We start from the raw sequence: 19,418 nt of genomic DNA on the forward strand, positions 1-19,418 counted from the left end.
GTGCTGGCAAGGACACACGGTGCGCTGTCCGACGCTGGCACTGGAATGGTTCAAAAGCCTGGCTGCAAATTACAAATATTGTCCATTTGAGTATCACCAGGCCCATCTTCCACACTCCCCCCTGAGAGGTGTCAGCCCTACCTGTCTGCTCCCCAACCCATGTGGTTCTGTTTGCTGAAGTCACACATTGCCCTACAACTCTTCAGCAGCTAGCTCAGTGGTTCTCAAGCTTTTGTATTAGTGACCCCTTTCACATAGCAAGCCCCTGAGTGTGACCCCCCACTTATAAATTAAAAACACTTTAAAATATATTTAACACCATTATAAATGCTGCAGGCAAAGCAGGGCTTGGGGTGGAGGCTGACAGCTCAGGACTCCCCAGGTAATAACCTAAACCTTGTGACCCCCTGAGGAGTCCTGACCCCCAGTTTTGAGAACCCCTGAGCTAGCTCGACAGAGAAGTCAAAAGTTTAGCCTTGCCTTAGATAAGGCTTCAGCCAGGCAAGTCTACAGGCTCAAGGCAGATGAACGTGAACTGGACCTGCGCTAGCTATCGGCTGCAGTTCAGGGGTCCTTTGTGCTGCAGTCACATGGCAAGTTTTAAACCCCTGCAAAGTCCTACAGAATATGTGGATCCCTTGTGTTTTGCTGAAGGCATTTGGCTTAAGATAAAGACAGACTAAGGAAGAACAGCAGCTAGTTCTTGACACCTGCCCCTAGCTGGGGAGAGCCTTTCTGATAAACTAGCATTAAAGATTTACAGAGCAAGATGAAATTCAATAAATACAAGTGCAAAGTATTACACTTAGGAAGGTAAAATCTAAAGCATACGTACAAATGGTGAATAAGTGGGTAGGTGGGAGTACTGCTGAAGAGGACCTGGGGTTTACAGTGGATCACAAGTTGAATGAGAGTCTACAGTGTGATGCAGTTGCAAAGAAAAAAGGATAATAGCATTCTGGGGTGTATTAGCAGCCCAGCTCCACTCTGCCCCCAGTCCTGGTCCTGGCTCCAGTCCCGCCCCCAGCCTCAGCCGTGGCCCCTGGCTGTGGCTCTGCTCCCAGTCCCAGCCTTGGCTCCAGGCTGCAGTCCCACTCCCACCCCCACCCCCAGACCTGCCCCCAGCTGTGGCTTACCCCTGTCCAAACACCCCCTAAGCCACAGCCCTGCCCCCAGCTCCAGAGGGGGGCCATGCAGACTGGGATAAGGGGGGGGCGTGATGTGAAAAGTTTAGGGACCACTGCTATAAAAAGTTAGTTAAGCTGTGGACTAGGCTTCCAAGGGAGGTTGTAGAATCCCAATCGTTGGAGGTTTTTTAAGAACAGGTTGGACAAACACTTGTCAGGGACGGTCAAGGTTTACCTGGTCCTGCCTCAGCTGAAGGATGGGCGGGTGGACTAGATGACCTCTTGAGGTCCTTTCTAGCACTACTTTTAGTGCTAATGTAGTACAAGTATCACACAAACACTTCAATCTTTATCCCCTGCTATTGTGTTCCTGGGGCCATGCACAGCTCTGCTAAGGCACTTCAATTCTGACTTGCAGCTATTCCGGTTCTGGCCTCTTGAGAATGCTGTTCAGTCAGGTAATACTTCTGGGACATGCCCAAAATTGGGAAGAGGGAGGAAGGAGGGTTGAGAGAAGATGGAAATTTATGTAATTGTCTTACTTCTGACCTGATAGGATTGTAGCTCTGGTCTCCAGAGATGGAACACCATTCCACAACCCACAATAAAATCACCTGGCTCCCAGATACCTCACATTACAACATAACCTGGAGGGACCCCGCTAGCTAACATGAAGTTCCTGTTGTGCTCTTCTTCCCCCACACCCTTACCAATAATGGAAACTGTCGGCACCCCTCCCCTCCATTACTGCACAGCCATAGCTCCCTCCGCAGAAGAGCTTGGGCTGACGGAGGAGCTGGGGCTAGAGATGGAGAGGGACTGAGGGCAGAGCTGTAGCTGGGGGCAGAGCAATGGGAGGAGTGGAGCTGTGGCTGGGGCCAGAGCTGACTCGGGTGTGGAGCAAAGGGTGGAACTGAGGGCAGAGTGGACCTGGCCACAGGTCTCTCCCACCCCCAGGGCCTGCTGCACTCCCCCCCGCGAATGTTCCTCTGTGCCCCCCTATAGGGTTGTGCCCCACAGTCTGGGGACCACTGATCTAGACTATCCCTGACAGGTGTTTGTCATCCTGTTCTCAAACCTCCCATGACAGATTCCACAACCTTCCTAGGGATTAACTAATCCCTGCTTTAGTAAAGATTGGTGTGCAGTTGTGCACCGCGCTATAACTTAACCCTCTGCATTAGCTCCTCTTTTCTGAGATGAAGGGGATTTTGTAGCTCTGTGGCCTGTCAGCAGAGGTCTTTGTGAATGGCCCGGTGGCTGAGGCTCAGGGCTGGTCTACACTACAAAGTTAGGTATCACTCCCCTGAGAGATGTAGTTTAGCTGGTCTAAAGCTAAGGACAAGGAATAATGGTCTCAAGTTGCAGTGGGGAGGTCTAGGTTGGATATTAGGAAAAACTTTTTCACTAGGCAAGTGGTGAAGCACTGGACTGGGTTACCTAGGGAGGTGGTGGAAACTCCTTCCTTAGAGGCTTTTAAGGTCAGGCTTGACAAAGCCCTGGCTGGGATGATTTAGTTGAGAATTGGTCCTGCTTTGAGCAGGGGATTGGACTAGATGAACTCCTGAGGTCCCTTCCAACTCTGATATTTTATGATTAGGCCTGATGTTGACTCTGACTTAGCTAGTACATCTTGGAGAGGTGGACTAGCGACAGAAGAGCCCCTTCTGTCGCTGTAGTAAGTGTCTACATTACAGCACTAGGGCGGCACAGCTGCAGCACTTCCAGTGTAGGTGTAGCCTTATTCTTCATTGCATCTCCTAGGCTTATGAGAAGCGCTTTCCCATGTGCCCAGAGATCCCTGTCTTCCTGGGCAGTGAGATCCTTCAGGAATCCAAGAGTGATGATGGAGCTGTTCATATTGTCGAACGGAGTTGCAAGCTGAATGTGGACGCTCCGCGGCTGCTGAAGAAGGTGAGAGCCTAATGTACATAGTGTGTCCAGGCTTCCTTGTGTCTGCTGCTTTGGGCAGTAGAGGCTGGAGCCGTGGTGACTGCTCTGCTCCCACATCTCCTAACGTCCTGTATGGCTTTGTTCTTCCTTCCTTCTCAGATCGCTGGGGTAGAGTATGTCTTTTTCATACAGAAAAACACCGTAAACTGGAAGGAGCGAACACTCCTCATTGAGGCTCACAACGAGACCTTTGCCAATCGTGTTGTTGTCCTTGAGACGTGTAGCTACTCGGTAAGTACCTCTCTTCCCAAGCAGCCTTCCTTTTCCTCTTGACCATGTGGTGAGCCAGAGCAGCTGAGTGACCATGGCGGAAGCCTTCCGCCTTGGGCTAACAGCCAGGGGAGGGTGCTCCGAAGAGTGTGGATGCTGAGCCGTAATCCAATGTGACTTGGAAGCCTGTTGACCTGGATTGGGGGCTCCATTTTGATGGATACCTGAAGGGACTCCCAAAGGTGCTCAGCAGCTAGCTTATCTGCGGGGAAGGAGTTACCTTGCCTTGGCTGGAGTATTAGGTCCTGGGGTGAGATCAGAGAGCAAGGAGAGGCAGGTGGGGCTCTAGATTTGGTATAAAGTGTTCCCATAGTTCTCTGGGTTTAGAATTAGAGTTAAGAGGGATGTCTGGCCAATGTCGGGGTTTGGCCTTGGCATGATTCTAGCAGTTTAGGGAGGAGCCCCGAGTACTTATTGTGATGGGAAGTTGAGGTGGTGGGTAGGGCAGGCAGTTGTGGCAGCTGAATTCTCATGCTGCTCCCAAATGAGCGCAGTTCCTGGCTTCCCTGTCATGCTCTTTCTGTCCCCAGGACTTCCAGATTGCTCCTGTGTCGATCATTTAGATAAAGCTCTTGTGCTACTTATCTGTGGCCTGAGAAGATGTCACCCAGCGTGTTCCATTTGTCGAGTGTGTGTACCATATCAGTGCTTCTGGGCCACAGGGGTTCAATCACCATTAAAAATAGTGTCATCTATTTCTGGAAGCAATCGGATACCTCACCATGTTTTCTAAACAAAAGTCCAGATCATGTTACTTACCTGCCCTCTCAGCACTTGTACGTTAGTGCAGCTTCTTGGAATCAAAGAAGCTTGCAATGGCTGTCGCTTCTAGCGAAGCAAATAACTTAACCCCCTGCCCAAATCTTCTCCCCCCACCCTCTGATTTCACTTGGCCCCCAGGGCCAGGACCATTGGGACATTTGTGTGGCGTGGTGGTCATGGAAATGATAATGGATCAGGTTTTTCCATTGCTGTCACCATGGGTCTATCTCAGCTGCTGACTGTGTTGAGCTGCTGCTCGGTGAGCCCAGCAGTGAGGCTGTGTGTGTGTGCATGCACCAGTGCCAAATTTCATGCTACCGGGATCTCTCTGACCACAGTGTGTTACCTGCGGGTCTTGAACAACTCTGGAAGGAAGGTTAGCTCCTGGGTTTCCAAGATATGTCTGCTTTCTGGAAGGGAGGAACTACTTGTTTGCATCCTTGAGATGCTCCTGCTGTCTATTTTTGCTCATTTCCTCTTAATTGTGGGAGTGTACAGGAAACAGGTTTTTCTCATGTTTCAACCTCAGCTGTGTTCCTTGGAGAAATAAGATCTTTCTCTGGCTGCTGCCTATAATCCCCATGTGGACTCTGTTCTTTACCAATCTCTATGTGCATGGGGTGGGGGGGGGGGTTGTACTCTGTTACTGGGCTAAAACAGTAACACATAAGGGGAAAGCAGACTCCTTCACAAGCGATAGAGGTAAGAGCTATGTGGGTGTTTTCCTTGAGGAAAAGAATGTAGGGAGACTGCCTAGAGAGAAAGGAGGTTCTGTGGTTAAGGTAGTGGCTGAGACTCAAGAGACCTGGATTTAGTTCCTAGCTCTGCCACAGACTTCCTGGCAACTTGGGGTGAGTCATTTAATTTGTGGGTACCCATTTCCCATCTATTCAACAAGGGAGGATAATTTCCCCCCTTCCTTCACTCTGTCTTATCTATTTAACTTGTGAACTGTTTGGGGCAGTGGTAATGACTGTCAAGTGCTTCCTCCTGGTAATTGGGCCTAGCAGTTGGAGGGGAGGTCAAAGCCGGCTGTAGGGTCAGGGCTGGGCCGAGGGTAGTGCTAGAACAGAGATCAGAGACCAGGGAAAGCCAAGTCAGTACCATAGCTGGAGTCCAGGTGCAGACCAAAGTTTGAAGCTGGATAGTCAGAGTCTGAGGGTCAGGAGGCGCAAGGGCTGAAGTGAGGTCGGAGTAGTTCAAGGACAAGACCCAGAACCAGGCTCAGGCAAGGCTGGGGCAGGAACGATATCAAGAACAGGCTGGAGAGTGTGTTATGCTGCGAGGCAGCAGGAGGGTTCCTGGCCGGGCTATACTGTTGCATAGATAAATCAACAGTTCTGACTGGCTTGGGGAAATAGATGACCCCAGGCTCAAATGACCCAGTCTCTGCTCAGGGACAAGCTGCTGCCACGTGCCTGAAGGCTGAGTCACTGCAGGCTCTGCTGGAGGGGCAGCTGAGCGAGCAGCCCTGGTTTGGCTGCGGGTTTGCTTCACAGTGACCATCTCTTGCTATGTGCACGTACTGCGTCTAGCACCATGGCTTTGATTAAATGCTCTCGGCACAGTTGTAATGCTCTTTCTACTCCTGCCGTTACCATTTGGGGGGCCAAGCAGCAGAGGTAGGTTTAGTCTTGATTTCCTTGGGTGAGGAGAATCCCATCCTAAGGGTGGTTGTGCTCCAGATATGTTCTAACGCTGCTGTCAGACTGAGCATCGCAGTCCTGATTAATCAGATCACTAAATACTGACAGACCTACATCCTGCAGGAAGCCCCCTGGTCTGCAGCCTGGGAGAGTGAACAGCCCCATTACTACCTGGTGTGAAGGCTGGCAGCCTTGGTCTGCTCTGCGCTGTGTGACCCCGGGCCTGTCTCTGTCTGAGTTTAGGTTCACCCTGAGAATGAAGAGTGGACATGCTTTGAACAGTCTGCGTCTCTTGACATCAAGTCGTTCTTTGGCTTTGAAAACACAGTGGAGAAAATTGCCATGAAGCAGTACACTGCCAACATCAAGCGGGTGAGAGTTGGCTTTCCCCCTAGCTCCGAGAACTGCAGCTCAAGTGTCCACAGCCCATTAGAAGTGGGGAAGTAAAATGGCTGTTCGGGTCCAAGATTGCCATGGCAGTGAGCGCAGAGGGTCATGAGATGCAATGTTCTCTAATGGGTAGATCAAGGGAGTGGGAATCAGCAGGAGACCTAGGTTCTGTGACCAATTCTCCCCTGTGCCGTTGCCTTGAATAAGTCCCTTTGCCTCGCTGTTGCCTGAGTTTCGTCCTCTGTAGAGAGAGAAAACGCAGCTCTAAGGAGCATCTGGGCCCTGCCCTGGGTCTCTGAGTCTCAGTGGTAGAGAGCGGAAATTAAGCCACTATCCAACAAGCAAAACAATCTGTTCATTTGGATATCTCCATGCAGAGGTTGTAAGGGAATTATTCTGTGTGAGGGCTACGTTCCATGTGCAGTCCAGGCTCCCTGACCAGTGTCCCCACACGGGAAGCCTCCTTCCTGAATACACATGCAGGAAGGACGAGCCCTGGGTGCCTGTTAGTTTCATTCCACTAAAGACTCTGCTCTGACGGGATCTGGGCAGTGCAATGGCGTTGTCTTGGGGGAGATGATAGTTTGATTTGATGGCCTTTTCCCTGAGTTTAGGGTTGCAGGGGAGCAGTGCAGCAAACAGGTGAGATGTGTAGGGCTTTCTCCTGAGTAACAGCATGTTTTCTCTTCTCTAGAGTGTGCCTTTCACACTCCAATAAAACATTCCCCACACGATCCATTCTGCTGCCTTGCTCTAAAGCTGCTGCACGAGGCCATTAAACACAGGCATGTGCTCCTTCTTCCCTGGGCTAGGGAAACTTCCCCTTCCCGCTTGCGGCTGGGAGGGATACTGATCTCTCGGAGCATTAGAAATCCTTTCCCACGGGGTTTCTCTCTCTAATGCAAGCCTTCAATTCCAGGGCAAGGAGGTGATCGAGCATTACCTGAAGGAGCTGATCTCCCAGGGCATCACCTTCATCCCCCGATGGACACCTCCACCAGTGAGCAGACAAAAGGAAAAGAGGGCCCTGGCTGTGGGGGACAACCCTGGTATTGTGCCAGCAGAGTCTTGCATGCATGGAACTACCAAAGAGCAGCCAGGCAGCTCGTGCCCCGCTGCAGAGACGGCTAGCCCTGATGGTATGTTATCCCCAGGCAGCGGTGAAGGTTAGCAGTGAAGACCTTCTGGGTCTCTCACTGGGATTTTTCTGCCACTTAACTCTTGAAGCTCCTGCAGCCTGATGTAGGAAAAGGCTCCAGCCCAGTGTGAAAGTGTCTGCCTAAGCAGAAGGAAGTGAGAGGTCATTGTAGCATTGCAGTGACACCTGCAACATTGGGAGCTTTAACTCAGAATCCCTGGCCCTTGCAATTGAGGTATGTCTCCAGGAACTTCGAGAACAGCAAGAAACTGAGATGTGGGACTCCTGGGTTCTGTTCCTGCCTGGCCTTGGTCATGTAGCTTCTCTATACCTTAGTTTACCCATATGTAAAATGGTTTGAATACTTAGCCACTGGCTAAGGAAGCTCGAAGGCACAATTAATATTGGTAAAGTGCTTTGAGATGAAAGGTGCTATAAGAAGTGGAGAACTCTACTTAGCAGCCGGGTGGGGGGAGAATTATTGGCTTCCTTTTCTTCACATATCTCTGCTCTTGAACTGCCAGCTTTGTATGGCTCTCCCAGCTGCCCTCTTTCCATTCCATTGTGTCTCTGCTCCCTAGCTTGGCTGGATCTGTGGCATAGCTGCTGACTTAGTTTTCCCCGGGGGTGATAAATGCTCACTCTGTCCCCTCCCCGAACCTCTGATCAGCTGTTTTGTGGGGGCACCCCCGATCAGCTGTAGCTGGTGGGTGCTGAGCACCCACTATTTTTTCCATGGGTGCTCCAGCCCCGGAGCACCCACAGAGACGGTGCCTATGATCTGCGGTGAGGGTGCATTTAGGAAGGCTCTCCTCTCCTGTAGGACTGAGGGGCAGCAGCGTGTTCTCTAGGCATGTGATCCCTGTTGTGCGATACTGTCGCCTATTGTATCCAGGGTCAGAACTATTCCCTCTGCTCTCCTTTCCCTTCTGTCTCCACATGCCTCCAGCACAGCTGCTGGCCTGTGCCGCTACTCTTGGTACCATGTTCCCTGTACACAAACGCCTCTGGCTGCGCATCTGCCTGGAATGCCACATGCTGGCAGATGTGATCCCCTTGTCCTTTGTCTCTATGCCCTGGAGGGACCCTGCGCTGCACTAGCCACACAGGACAATCCTCATGGTAAAGGCCACCCTTGTATACTGAGAGGAGCCACTAAAGTTATTCACTCTTTCCCCCTGGTGGCTATCCGTGGAATAGCATTTCAGCAGCTTCCAGACGGGCTGCTGTTCCCTCTTGCTGTAGGAATATAGTGGAGTGGGATTTTCAAAAGAGCCCAAGGTAGGTAGGTGTCCAGAACCCATTGAAATCCAAGGAGGTGGGTGCCTAAGTCCCTGAAGCTCCTTTGAAAACCCCAGCCAGAGACCAGCGCAGCTTTGGGATGGAGGCAGGAATTAGAAGGCATATTGGCACCATTGAGTACTGGGTGGATCCTGCTGTGATGCCCTAGACATCCCAAATTACTGACTCGGTCCCCACGCCCTAATTGTAATCAAAATGTCTCCCATGGACTCCTTGGGATGCTGTCCAGCCCTTCCCAGACAAAAGCCAGGCAGACTGTTGATGAAGAAGGCCGAGAGTGTTTGAAAATTCCCAGTGGAAATTGCATGTGTGTGTTTAGTGTATGGCAATAACTGTACAATTCCCCAGATCCTCCACTTCTACCAGGGTGAATTCTCCCCTGAGTTGCTGTTTTCTTCCCTCTCTAGCTGACAAACTGGACGCTGATTACATTGAACGGTACCTGGGGCAGCTGACTCCAATGCAGGAAAGCTGCCTGATCCGACTCCGTCAGTGGCTGCAGGAAATGCACAAAGGCAAGGTAGGCAGCCTGGAGACAAGAAGGGAGCTCTCCAGAGAACTGATGGCCTCTCGGAGGCAGCTTTGCTTAGCGGCTTGATTATGTAACTAGGATCCAGGAACCCCTGCCAGTGTGGTCTAGGCTAAATGGCTGCTCTGTGCCTCTATTTCCCCATATAAAAATAGGACTGTGAATAACTCACATGTGCTGAGGCTTAACTGATTGTGGAGTGCTGTGTTAAGACAGCTATTTCCTGATAAGCTTTAGGTGAGTCTTATTGCTACTGCCAGCGGCAGTACAGAATACCAGGCCATCCTTTCTTCTCCGCTGCTGCTGGTGGCACTGCCTTCAGAGCTGGGTGCCTGGGCAGCAGCTGCCGCTCTCCCACCTCCCAGCTTCAGGCAGTGCCACCGCCAGCAGCAGTGGAGAAGTAAGGATGACAATACTGTGACCTCCTAATAGGCTTGCGACCCCCTTAAGAACATAAGAATGGCCATACTGGGTCAGATCAAAGGTCCATCTAGCCCAGTATCCTGTATTCTGACAGTGGCCAATGCCAGGTGTCCCAGGTGACCCTTTCGGGTCAGGGCCCACAGTTTGAGAAAAGCTATAGAGAAAATTTTTTGTGGGTTGGTCACGGCATAAATAGCAAATTTCGCAGATGTATAATATAGCTACGAAATATCCTGTTTATGCCGTGACCAACCCATGAAAAATGTGTGATTTCTCTGTGGTTTAAGTCACCCCCTTGTAGTATTTATCAAGTGGTCTTGCTTCCCTTCAAAGTCTAGCTTGCTGTGTCTGTGGGGCAGGGTGAGAGAACCTGCTAGTCGCACTGTGTAGATCAGTTGAAAACCTACCAACATCCCAAGGCTTTTGGCAGACATTGCTCACTAGAGTGGTGGGTGATAATGCCTAGCTTTTAGCTAGTCCTTTTCCAGGTGGGCTTCATAAGCCAACTTGCCTAGAGGCTGCTTTAATTTTGGGAGGAATTTTGTTTAAATCTATTTTTTTTTTTTTAATGAAAATTCTGTATTTCAAACTTGATGTAGAAACTTCCATATTGAGGAGCAGGGTGTGTCTGTCTGAACTCATGGGAATAGATCACACTCGAACCGAAGAGTAACTACCTGGTGGGGGTAGAGTAGAGTGGGGGTCAGAGAGTGATTTGCAAGTGCAGCCAGAGTTGACCACAGCAGTTGGGTGCTGATCCTGGGTTGCGTTTGGCTCCCACAGGCCGTATTGGAGATTGTGAGACAAATGTATCCCTGCCACTCCTCCATTGATTAGAGCACTGTTACACTGGGGAAGAATTCAGCCTTGTGTTTAGTGGGACACTACCCATGGTTGTGGGTTGAAAGGCTGGGGAGGGTGCATGGTTTGTATTCTCCCCTTTCAGACGTGCCCAGAAGAGTGAAGCCTGCTGGCGTTTCTGGATGGAGATGCCCAGCCAGGGCTGTGCTGTGCAGTGTCAAACGCTTGTGTGGAGGAATTGTGCCTGACTGCTTGACGTTAGCAGTGCTGAGGCCTTGGTCGGGTCTAATGCACAAACACAAGAAAACCTTGTGCCAGCAGAACTGATGTCCAGGCTCTGCACTGTGAAATGCAAGAGTGGAGGGACACGTTCAAATCTTATTACTCCGGTTTTGGGTCCCTCCCCTCCCATCCTTACTGGGGATTTAGGGGGCTGGAAAATAGTGTGCTGTGTTCCTGGGGAGCAGGGAGGCAGGGGAACCTCATTACTAATTGCAGCTCTTGATTTGGCTCCTTAGGAGTAGGACTGAGCTGTGAACAGAGCTGCCCATTCTGTCCAGCCTTGCCCACAGCCAATAGTCCCATCAGGCCTACAGGACAGGTTATGAGGGTGGGTGGGAAACAAAAAGTGAGGCCTTCCTGAAGGTCCCCAGATAGGCCCCAAACCGCTCTCCCTCTCATTTCCTTACCCTGATTAACTAACATTCACCGTTCATGACCGGAGCAGGGGAGAGGGGGAGTGTGCAGAGCTGTGCTGGTTAGGTGGGGTTGAACGAGGCATCTTAGGTAATGACTGCCCGCTCCCATTGGTAAGCACTTCTGAGAGGCAGGGAGACCCGGCAAAGAGATTTCTCCCGACCTTCCAAAAGAAAACAGAGTTCACATACAGTGCTACAGCTGGCTTCTGCGCATGCTACTTTACAGCTGGGATAACTGCTTTGGCTTGACACGCCTTCTGCAGTCCATCCAGCAAAACCACATTGACTCCTGTATCTAATGTGCCAGCTGTCAGACAGCCTGCCCGAGGCACCCTTCGTGGAGAGAGTGATGGGGAGCCACGTTTGTGATGGGTCAGGACCCAGGTTTTGAGCTGGAAAGCACAGTGTAAATGCCTGTTTTTGTTTTTTCTTGTAGTCAGAGGCTGGGGAATGGAAGCCGGAAAAGGTAAAATCTGGAGCATGTGAGCAATGTGAAAGAGTTGCCTCTAGGGATGGTCTAACGTACGTGTGTGTGTGTGTGTGTGTGTGTGTGCGTGCACTCTTCTTGGCAGCTGTTTGCTGTGCTAGATCCACTAATAGGGTGAAACTGACTCTGCCGTAGTGACAGCTGTAGGTAGCCTTGTGCACTTCTTGTAGGTTGTGTGTATTCCCCATGCCCTTTGTAAGCAGAGTGGATGGTATTGGCAAACCCCATTTATTGCTTCCTTGTCTGCTTTGTAGAAGCATAAACAGCTTATCAGGCGGGTACAGAGTCAGATGCTTGTCCCAGACCATTTGAACTCGCTCTGAGGAGGCTGATCTCTTACTGTGACTTTTTTTAGTTCCAGGGTAAATACATCCGTCACCTCTTCAGAGGCTCATTGCAGATCTCTGTTCGTGGGAGCTTGCCCCTTTGGATGTTTGTTTTTTAAATGAAACACTCCCATTGTCCAGTTGCAGTGTCCATTCTCTGCTCCTTCCACAGCAGCAGTCAAGTGCTTTGCTGAATAAAGTCTTCCATAGCTTGAAGGCCAGCCAGAGAGAACTGGAGACTGTAAATGATGCAAAAACTGCAGATTTCGACACATAGCTGTAAGCAATGGTCTGTGTGTTAGTGTTAAAGCAGCAAGGATGGGTACACCAATAATGAGAACTACAGGAGCACCTTCATTTTCCTGCCTATGGAAATTACTGCCTCTGGAATTCTCTCAACCATCTAACCAAATGCAGTCCCTCGTGTCAGAAATTCATTCCGCTAACTTAGCCTTTGAACTTGATTCTCTGTATAACAATACCACCTCATCCTCTCAAAGCTCTGCCTCTGACCCAAATGTAAGTGCTCACTCGTCCCTGTGCATTGCTATATTAAGAACTGTACCACTGCCCATACCTAGGCTTTCTGGTTATTGCTATGACAGACTTTCCTCTGGCGTAGTAAGTAAGCTCTTGCTTTATCTATGTAGTAAGTAGGCGCTTGATTTATCTATGTAATCAGCCAGGAAGAGTTTGTTGTAACCTGGGGCAACATGACACTTGAAAATGGCAATACTTTATGTAATAACCAGTGTGTTGGATTCTCTTGACAGGGACTCGGAGGCAGGGCCGCCCAGAGGGGGAGGCAAGTGGGGCAATTTGCTCTGGGCCCCACAGGGGCCCCCATGAGAGCTTTTTGGGGCCCTTGGAGCAGGGTCCTTCACTCGCTCCGGGGCCCCCCGGAAAACTCTCGTGGGGCCCGGGCCCCCGGAGCTTCTTCCGCTCCGGCTCTTCGGCGGCAATTCGCAGCGGGGGGTCCTTTCGCCCAGGGACCCACCACCGAAGCACCGGGTCTTCAGCGGCAATTCGGCGGCAGGGGGCCCCCCGTCGCCAAAGACCCCAGGGCCCCTGAATCCTCTGGGCAGCCCTGCTCAGAGGGCTCCCCTGGATGTTATATTTGATTTTTTTCTGTAAGGATTTGAAGTAGTGTTGTCAATTCATCACCGTTAACTCACACGATTAAAAAAATTAATCATGATTAATCACCGTTTTAATCACACTGCTAAGCAATATTTTCTATATTTTCAAATATATTTATTTCAATTATAACACAGAATACAGAATGTACAGTGCTCACTTTATATTTTTTATTACAAATATTTGCACTGTAAAAATGATAAACAAAAGAAATAGTATTTTTCAATTCACCTCATACAAGTACTGTAGTGAAATCTTCTTATCCTAAAAGTGCAACTTACAAATGTAGATTTTTTTTTCTTATGTAACTGCACTCAAAAACAAAACAGTGTAAAACTTTAAAGCCTAAAAGTCCACTCAGTCCTCCTTCTTTTTCAGCCAATTGCTCAGACAAAGAAGTTTGTTTACATTTATGGGAGATAATGTTGCCCGCTGCTTATTTACAATGTCACCATAAAATGAGAACAAGCGTTCGCATGGCACTTTTGTAGCTGGCATTGCAAGGTATTTACGTGCCAGATATGCTAAACATTCGTATGCTTCATGCTTCGTCCACCATTCCAGAGGACATGCTTCCATGCTGATTAACTCATTTTTTTTAACGAGCATTTTTACATTTGTGACTGAATTCCTTGGGGGAGAATTGTATGTCTCCGACTCCGTTTTACCCGCAGTCTGCCATATATTTCGTGTTATAGTAGTCTTGGATGATGACTCAGCTAACATTGTTCATTTTAAGAACACTTTCGCTGTAGATTTGATAAAACGCAAAGAAGGTACCAATGTGAAATTTCTAAAAGATAGCTATAGCACTCTACCCAAGGTTATAGACTCTGAAGTGCCTTCCAAAATCTGAGAGGGATGAGGTGTGGCGCATGCTTTCAGAAGCCTTAAAAGAGCAACACTCCAATGCAGAAACTACAGAACCTGAACCACCAAAAAAGAAAATCAGCCTTCTGCTGGTGGCATCTGATGAAAATAAACATGCGTCAGTCCGCACTGCTTTGGGTTGTTATCAAGCAGAACCCGTCATCAGTATGGACGCATGTCCTCTGGAATGGTGGTTGAAACATGAAGGGACATATGAATCTTTAGCGCATCTGGCATGTAAATATCTTGCGATGCCAACTCCAACAGTGCCATGCGAACGCCGGTTCTCACTTTCATGTGACATTGTGAACAAGAAGTGGGCAGCACTATCGCCTGCAAATGTAAACAAACTTGTTTGTCTGAGTGATTGGCTGAAGAAGAAATAGGACTGATTGGACTTGTAGGCACTAAAGTTTTACATTTTTTATTTTTGAATGCAGTTATTTTTTGTACATAATTCTACATTTGTAAGTTCAACTTCCATGATAAAGAGATTGCACTACAGTACTTGTATTAGGTGAATTGAAAAATACTATTTTTTGTTTTTTAGAGTGCAAATATTTGTAATAAAAAATATAAAGTGAGCACTGTACACTTTGTATTCTGTATTGTAATTGAAATCAATATATTTGAAAATGTAGAAAACATCCAAAATATTTAAATACATGGTATTCTATTATTGTTTAACAGTGCCATTAATCGTGATTAACTTTTTAAATCACTTGACAGCTCTAATTTGAACCAACCTGAGTAGCCCTGTGGATGGTGGCTTCCTCCCAGCACTGAAGTTTTGTGTTCAAAGTCTGCTATAAAAAAAAAAAAAAACAGCTGTTTCTATAGTGTGATGCAGACAAGTTCTTGCCAGCGTTTATTAAATAAAATTTTGAGCTCCGATGTGGAAACATGGCCACTACCCCCTCTTCCTCTCCCCACCCACTCCCCCCGTAGCCAACATGTACGAATGCGATGTTTGCAAAGCGTTGGTTAGAAACAATTTATCCCAGGTGTGCATCCAAGCTACCTCAAAACTTATCTGCTTTCTCTCCACCGAATCTGTTCTTAGGCCTTGTCTACACGGTGCATTAGTCCACAGTAGAGGGGTATAAATTCTAATTTGCACCAGCATATTGCACGCTAACTGGCCCACGTGGACTCTGTTAAAAGTTCCCTAGTGCGCGTTGTGTAGGACTGTTTGAAACGGGACTACATTCAGATGCACTAGGGAACTTTTAGTGCACGCCAGCAGGGTCCACACAGGCCAGCTAGTGCGCAACTTATGAGTGCATGTTAGAATTGACACCTTTGTAGTGCAGACTCATGCACTGTGTAGACAAGCCCTAAGTGTGTCTATTGCAGCTTCATATCGGTATGTGTAACTGAGATTGCTTCAGGCCTGAAATTCCTGGTTGCTTTGCTTCCAGCCCTTCTTTCTATTTTCATCCGCATGTTAGTAAGCTGATAAGAGAGCTTTTCGCCCTGAACATATGTATTGTTTGTGTTACAGTAGTGTGCAGGCGGCCCATCTGGGACCATGGCCCTGTTATGCTAAATGCCGTAGCAATGCATAGGAAGATACTGTCCCCGCTTTGAAGAGTTTATAGTCTGAATGAAGATGAGATGCAACAAGAGCTTAAACTGAGGCAATGGGGCGAGGAGATTGGAAGATGTAGTTGCAGATTAGCCATATGCACAACTTGCAATTTCAAGTCAAATTTAGCTTTGTTTGGGATTTATTGATGATGATTGCTGCTGGCCAACTGCCTACCCCGTTAGTAGCTGGCAATTTTATCTTGGGCTTTGAGGTAGAAGTGAATCTCAAGGGATTTGAAGGAAGTCAGAAAGTGCTTGCTATCCTAGAGGGTGCCCCATAGGGTGACCAGATAACAAGTGTAAAACATCGGGAAAGGGGTGGGGGGTAATAGGTGCCTATAGTTTAAAAAAAAAAAGCCATCAAAATTGGGACTGTCCCTATAAAATCGGGACATCTGGTCACCCTAGTGCCCCATGCAGAAGGGGCAGCAAGGGACAAAGTACAGAAGTGTTGGTTAGGGTTACCATACGTCCGGATTTTCCCGGACATGTCCGGCTTTTGGGGGCTCAAATCCCCGTCCGGGGGGAAATCCCCAAAAGCCGGGCATGTCCGGAAAATCCGGAGGTCAGCCGGGCCGGCGGGGAGCCGGGCGAGCCGGGCCGGCGGGGACCCCGGCCGGCGGGGAGCCGGGTCGGCCGGGCCGGCGGGGACCCCGGCCGGCGGGGAGCCGGGTCGGCCGGGCCGGCGGGGACCCCGGCCGGCGGGGGGCCGGGTCGGCCGGGCCGGCGGGGACCCCGGCCGGCGGGGGGCCGGGTCGGCCGGGCCGGCGGGGACCCCGGCCGGCGGGGGGCCGGGTCGGCCGGGCCCGCGGGGACAACGGCCGGCGGGGGGCCGGGTCGGCCGGGCCGGCGGGGACAACGGCCGGCGGGGGGCCGGGTCGGCCGGGCCGGCGGGGACAACGGCCGGCGGGGGGCCGGGTCGGCCGGGCCGGCGGGGACCCCGGCCGGCGGGGAGCCGGGTCGGCCGGGCCCGCGGGGACCCCGGCCGGCGGGGCCGGGAGCCGGGGGGTGCGCCGGCCGCCGGGGGCCGGCAGTGCTGGGCGGGCCGGGGGTGGTCGGCCGGGGCCGGCACCCCAGGGCCCGAGCTGACCCAGGCTGGAAACGCCGGGGGGCCAGCCTGGGCCGCGCCTCCTCCCCCCACACCCCCCTTACCTGCTTCAGGCTTCCCGCGAATCAAATATTCGCGGGAAGCAGGGGAGGGGGCGGAGACTTTGGGGAGGGGGCGGGGCCGGGCAGGGGTGTGGGCGGGGCTGGGGGCGGGGGCGGGGGCCGTGGAGTGTCCTCCATTTGGAGGCACAAAATATGGTAACCCTAGTGTTGGTGGGAGAAGTGGTTGAACATTTGAGGCTGGTGTGATTAGCTTGTGGGGGGCCATGTGGTCAGATACGAGAGGGGATAATTGGGGGTGGGTGTGTGGGGGGGGTTACACTGTAATGTCATGAAGGGGAGCTGTCATGGAGAAAGGAGAGGGACTGACCTACCCGGACAAGGCCAGTGTGGAGGTTCAGCAGACAAGATGACAAGAGCCTGCACAAGAGTGTGAGCTGCAGTGTTCCAGCTGAAGGGAGCCTTCAGAGGGTGTCTGATGGTCTGTTTATAGACAGCCCAACTGTGACCAGTCTCCATAGGGCTAGCACAGGAGCCTTCCTGTAGGCTAGCGTGTTGAACAAAGATGCTTTTCATCCTTTGCATGGTGCTGTGTGGCTTTTCTGTCTCTCTTGGGCTCACCCTGCTCTCTGGGGAAGGAACGTTGCAGCTTTGTTACTTTCGGGCAGGATTTGCGGGTGGTCTGTCTCGGCTGGTGGGGGAATGTTTTGGGAGACTCTGGCTAGCAGAGTTCACTGCAGTTCCCAGCTGTCTATTCAATGCACTGGCTTGCAGTGTTTCCAGACTGAATATGCATGGCATGTATAGGCCCAGGTAGGTGGGAGGGCCCTATCTCTGGAGGGGGGCTGGGTTTGTCATTTCCCTACAGTCCTGGATTAGCTGGAGCAGACCAAATGGACATAGCAGGAGGAAAGAAAATTAAACTTCAATCCTTCTCCATGCCTGTGAGGAGCTAGAAGCTTCTTTGCATCGCACTGGGGTTTGTGGGAGGGGAGCGCTGGCAGCGGTGCAGTCCAAGTTCTTTGGGATGAGTGCGTCTCCTCTGTCTCTCAGATCCCCAAAGATGAGCATATCCTTCGATTCCTGAGGGCTCGCGATTTCAACATCGACAAGGCTCGCGAGATGCTCTGCCAGTCGCTGACCTGGCGCAAGCAGTACCAGGTGGATTACATCCTGCAGACCTGGCGACCCCCGTCCCTGCTGGAGGAGTACTACACCGGGGGGTGGCATTACCAGGACAAAGGTAGGACGGTGCATCTGCACCACCAGTGCAGGTTACACTGTAGCATGGTGAAGAATCCTAGCATGGGTACATTTCCTAATTCATATGAATGTCCCGATTTTGTCAAAGCAATCTTTGTTTTTGTACATGCAGATGAGGCTGAATCTGGCTGGCCTAAAGCTCCCCTTGATAGGAATATGCTTTGGGCACCATTTTTTTTTCTTTTAATTTTTAAGAAAATGCCCCGCTTATAGGTAAGCAACTCTGTTTCCAGTGGAAGCTTCTCCTACCCAAGTGCCCCATCCCTTCCCAGAAGGGTCTGCCCCCTAAGGAGATGAGTAGGTCAAACACCAACTGATTCAACTGACAGCTTCTCTCTGAGCTGCTGGCAAGGCTGTTGTGATATCATCACCTTCTCACTGAAGACTGGATTAAGACCATCAGACAGCTAACCATTTTAGACCAATGTTAAACTGTGGCATGGATAAGAGAGAATCTATAGCTCATTTCCCCCCAGCCTCCACCAGGCTATTCCATCTCCCAGACACCTGGCCTATTTATTACTGACAAGAAGCTGTGGTTAAATTAGCCATCTGAATGCTACTTTTCTTCAGCAGAGTTTCCAGGTTCTTTGCAGGATCTCCCGTTTGGGGGCTTAGAACTAGTGTTTTCCCTGTAACGTCTTTGTTTGTTCTTTGCTTTGAAGATGGCCGCCCCCTCTACATCCTCCGCCTCGGTCAGATGGACACAAAAGGTTTGGTGAAGGCCCTGGGAGAAGAGTCGCTCCTGCGACACGTAAGGGATGCTTTTATTACCTATATAACTTCAGCTGCTTCAGTGCTCTGAGAGGTTTAGATGAAGTGCAAATCACAGCAGCAGGCCCACATGGGAAGGGATCCACTTGACTAGCAGATGAAGGAATTGGTTCTAATACCACGTATCAGTTGGCCTTGTGTATCTCTTTCCCATCAAATGTTGATGGCGATAGGGTTCAGCATGCAGCATAGGGGAACTATATAGCCTGCTGATTGGCCGCATCTTACCAGATACAAATTTGGAGGTAAATTCTTCATTGTCTTCAACAGTTAGGCCATCACGGAACCTGGCACTTGGTTGATACAGTGGCTATTTGGGCTTATCTAAATGAGCACTAAGGTGCATCTACAATGGATTTCCAGCTTGTGTAGATGTACCTATCCTAGCTCCGCTCAAGTCGGCTTGCCAAAAATAGCAATGTAGCCAGGATAGCAGGGGCCATGGCTTGGATTAGCTGCTTTAACACGTACCCAGGGGGTCCAGGCAGGTACATGCTTGGGTAGCTAGCCTGAGTCACTGCCCATGCTATCCTGGCTACACTGCTGTTTTTAGCATGCTAGCTCAAGCACAGAGCCCGACCTTGATGTCTGTTGGCACAGTTCCCACTACAGCACGTGCTTACTTTGCCATCACCTTGAACAAAGAGCAGCAGCTGGTCTCCTCTCCAGTGTCCGAGCTCTTCTCAGTGCAGGAGAGAGAGGGGAGCATGGTTGGGGAATCCGTTCGGACTCCCTGTTTCGGAATGCCTCCTCAGCCCCCATGCTACCAGGCAGCTCTAGATTACCTCTCTTGTGTAGGGTCTTCAGTGGCATGCATAGCAGTGT

At 50.4% G+C, this 19,418-nt stretch overlaps 1 protein-coding gene across 2 annotated transcripts in view; it reads left to right on the forward strand.

Moving 5' to 3' along the window:
• SEC14L5 (SEC14 like lipid binding 5) overlaps positions 1–19,418 on the forward strand; it is a 55,776-nt gene that overhangs the window by 22,876 nt on the left and 13,482 nt on the right. For both annotated transcript variants that reach the window (XM_005295258.5, XM_005295259.5), the window contains exons 3-9: positions 2,892–3,041; positions 3,180–3,311; positions 6,002–6,130; positions 7,068–7,287; positions 8,996–9,108; positions 17,610–17,799; positions 18,485–18,573. In XM_005295258.5, coding sequence (XP_005295315.2) covers positions 2,892–3,041; positions 3,180–3,311; positions 6,002–6,130; positions 7,068–7,287; positions 8,996–9,108; positions 17,610–17,799; positions 18,485–18,573 — 1,023 coding nt within the window. The remainder of the gene's footprint in view (positions 1–2,891; positions 3,042–3,179; positions 3,312–6,001; positions 6,131–7,067; positions 7,288–8,995; positions 9,109–17,609; positions 17,800–18,484; positions 18,574–19,418) is intronic.

This window comes from Chrysemys picta, chromosome 10 (assembly GCF_011386835.1).
Source record: "Chrysemys picta bellii isolate R12L10 chromosome 10, ASM1138683v2, whole genome shotgun sequence".
Taxonomy (NCBI): domain Eukaryota; kingdom Metazoa; phylum Chordata; order Testudines; family Emydidae; genus Chrysemys; species Chrysemys picta.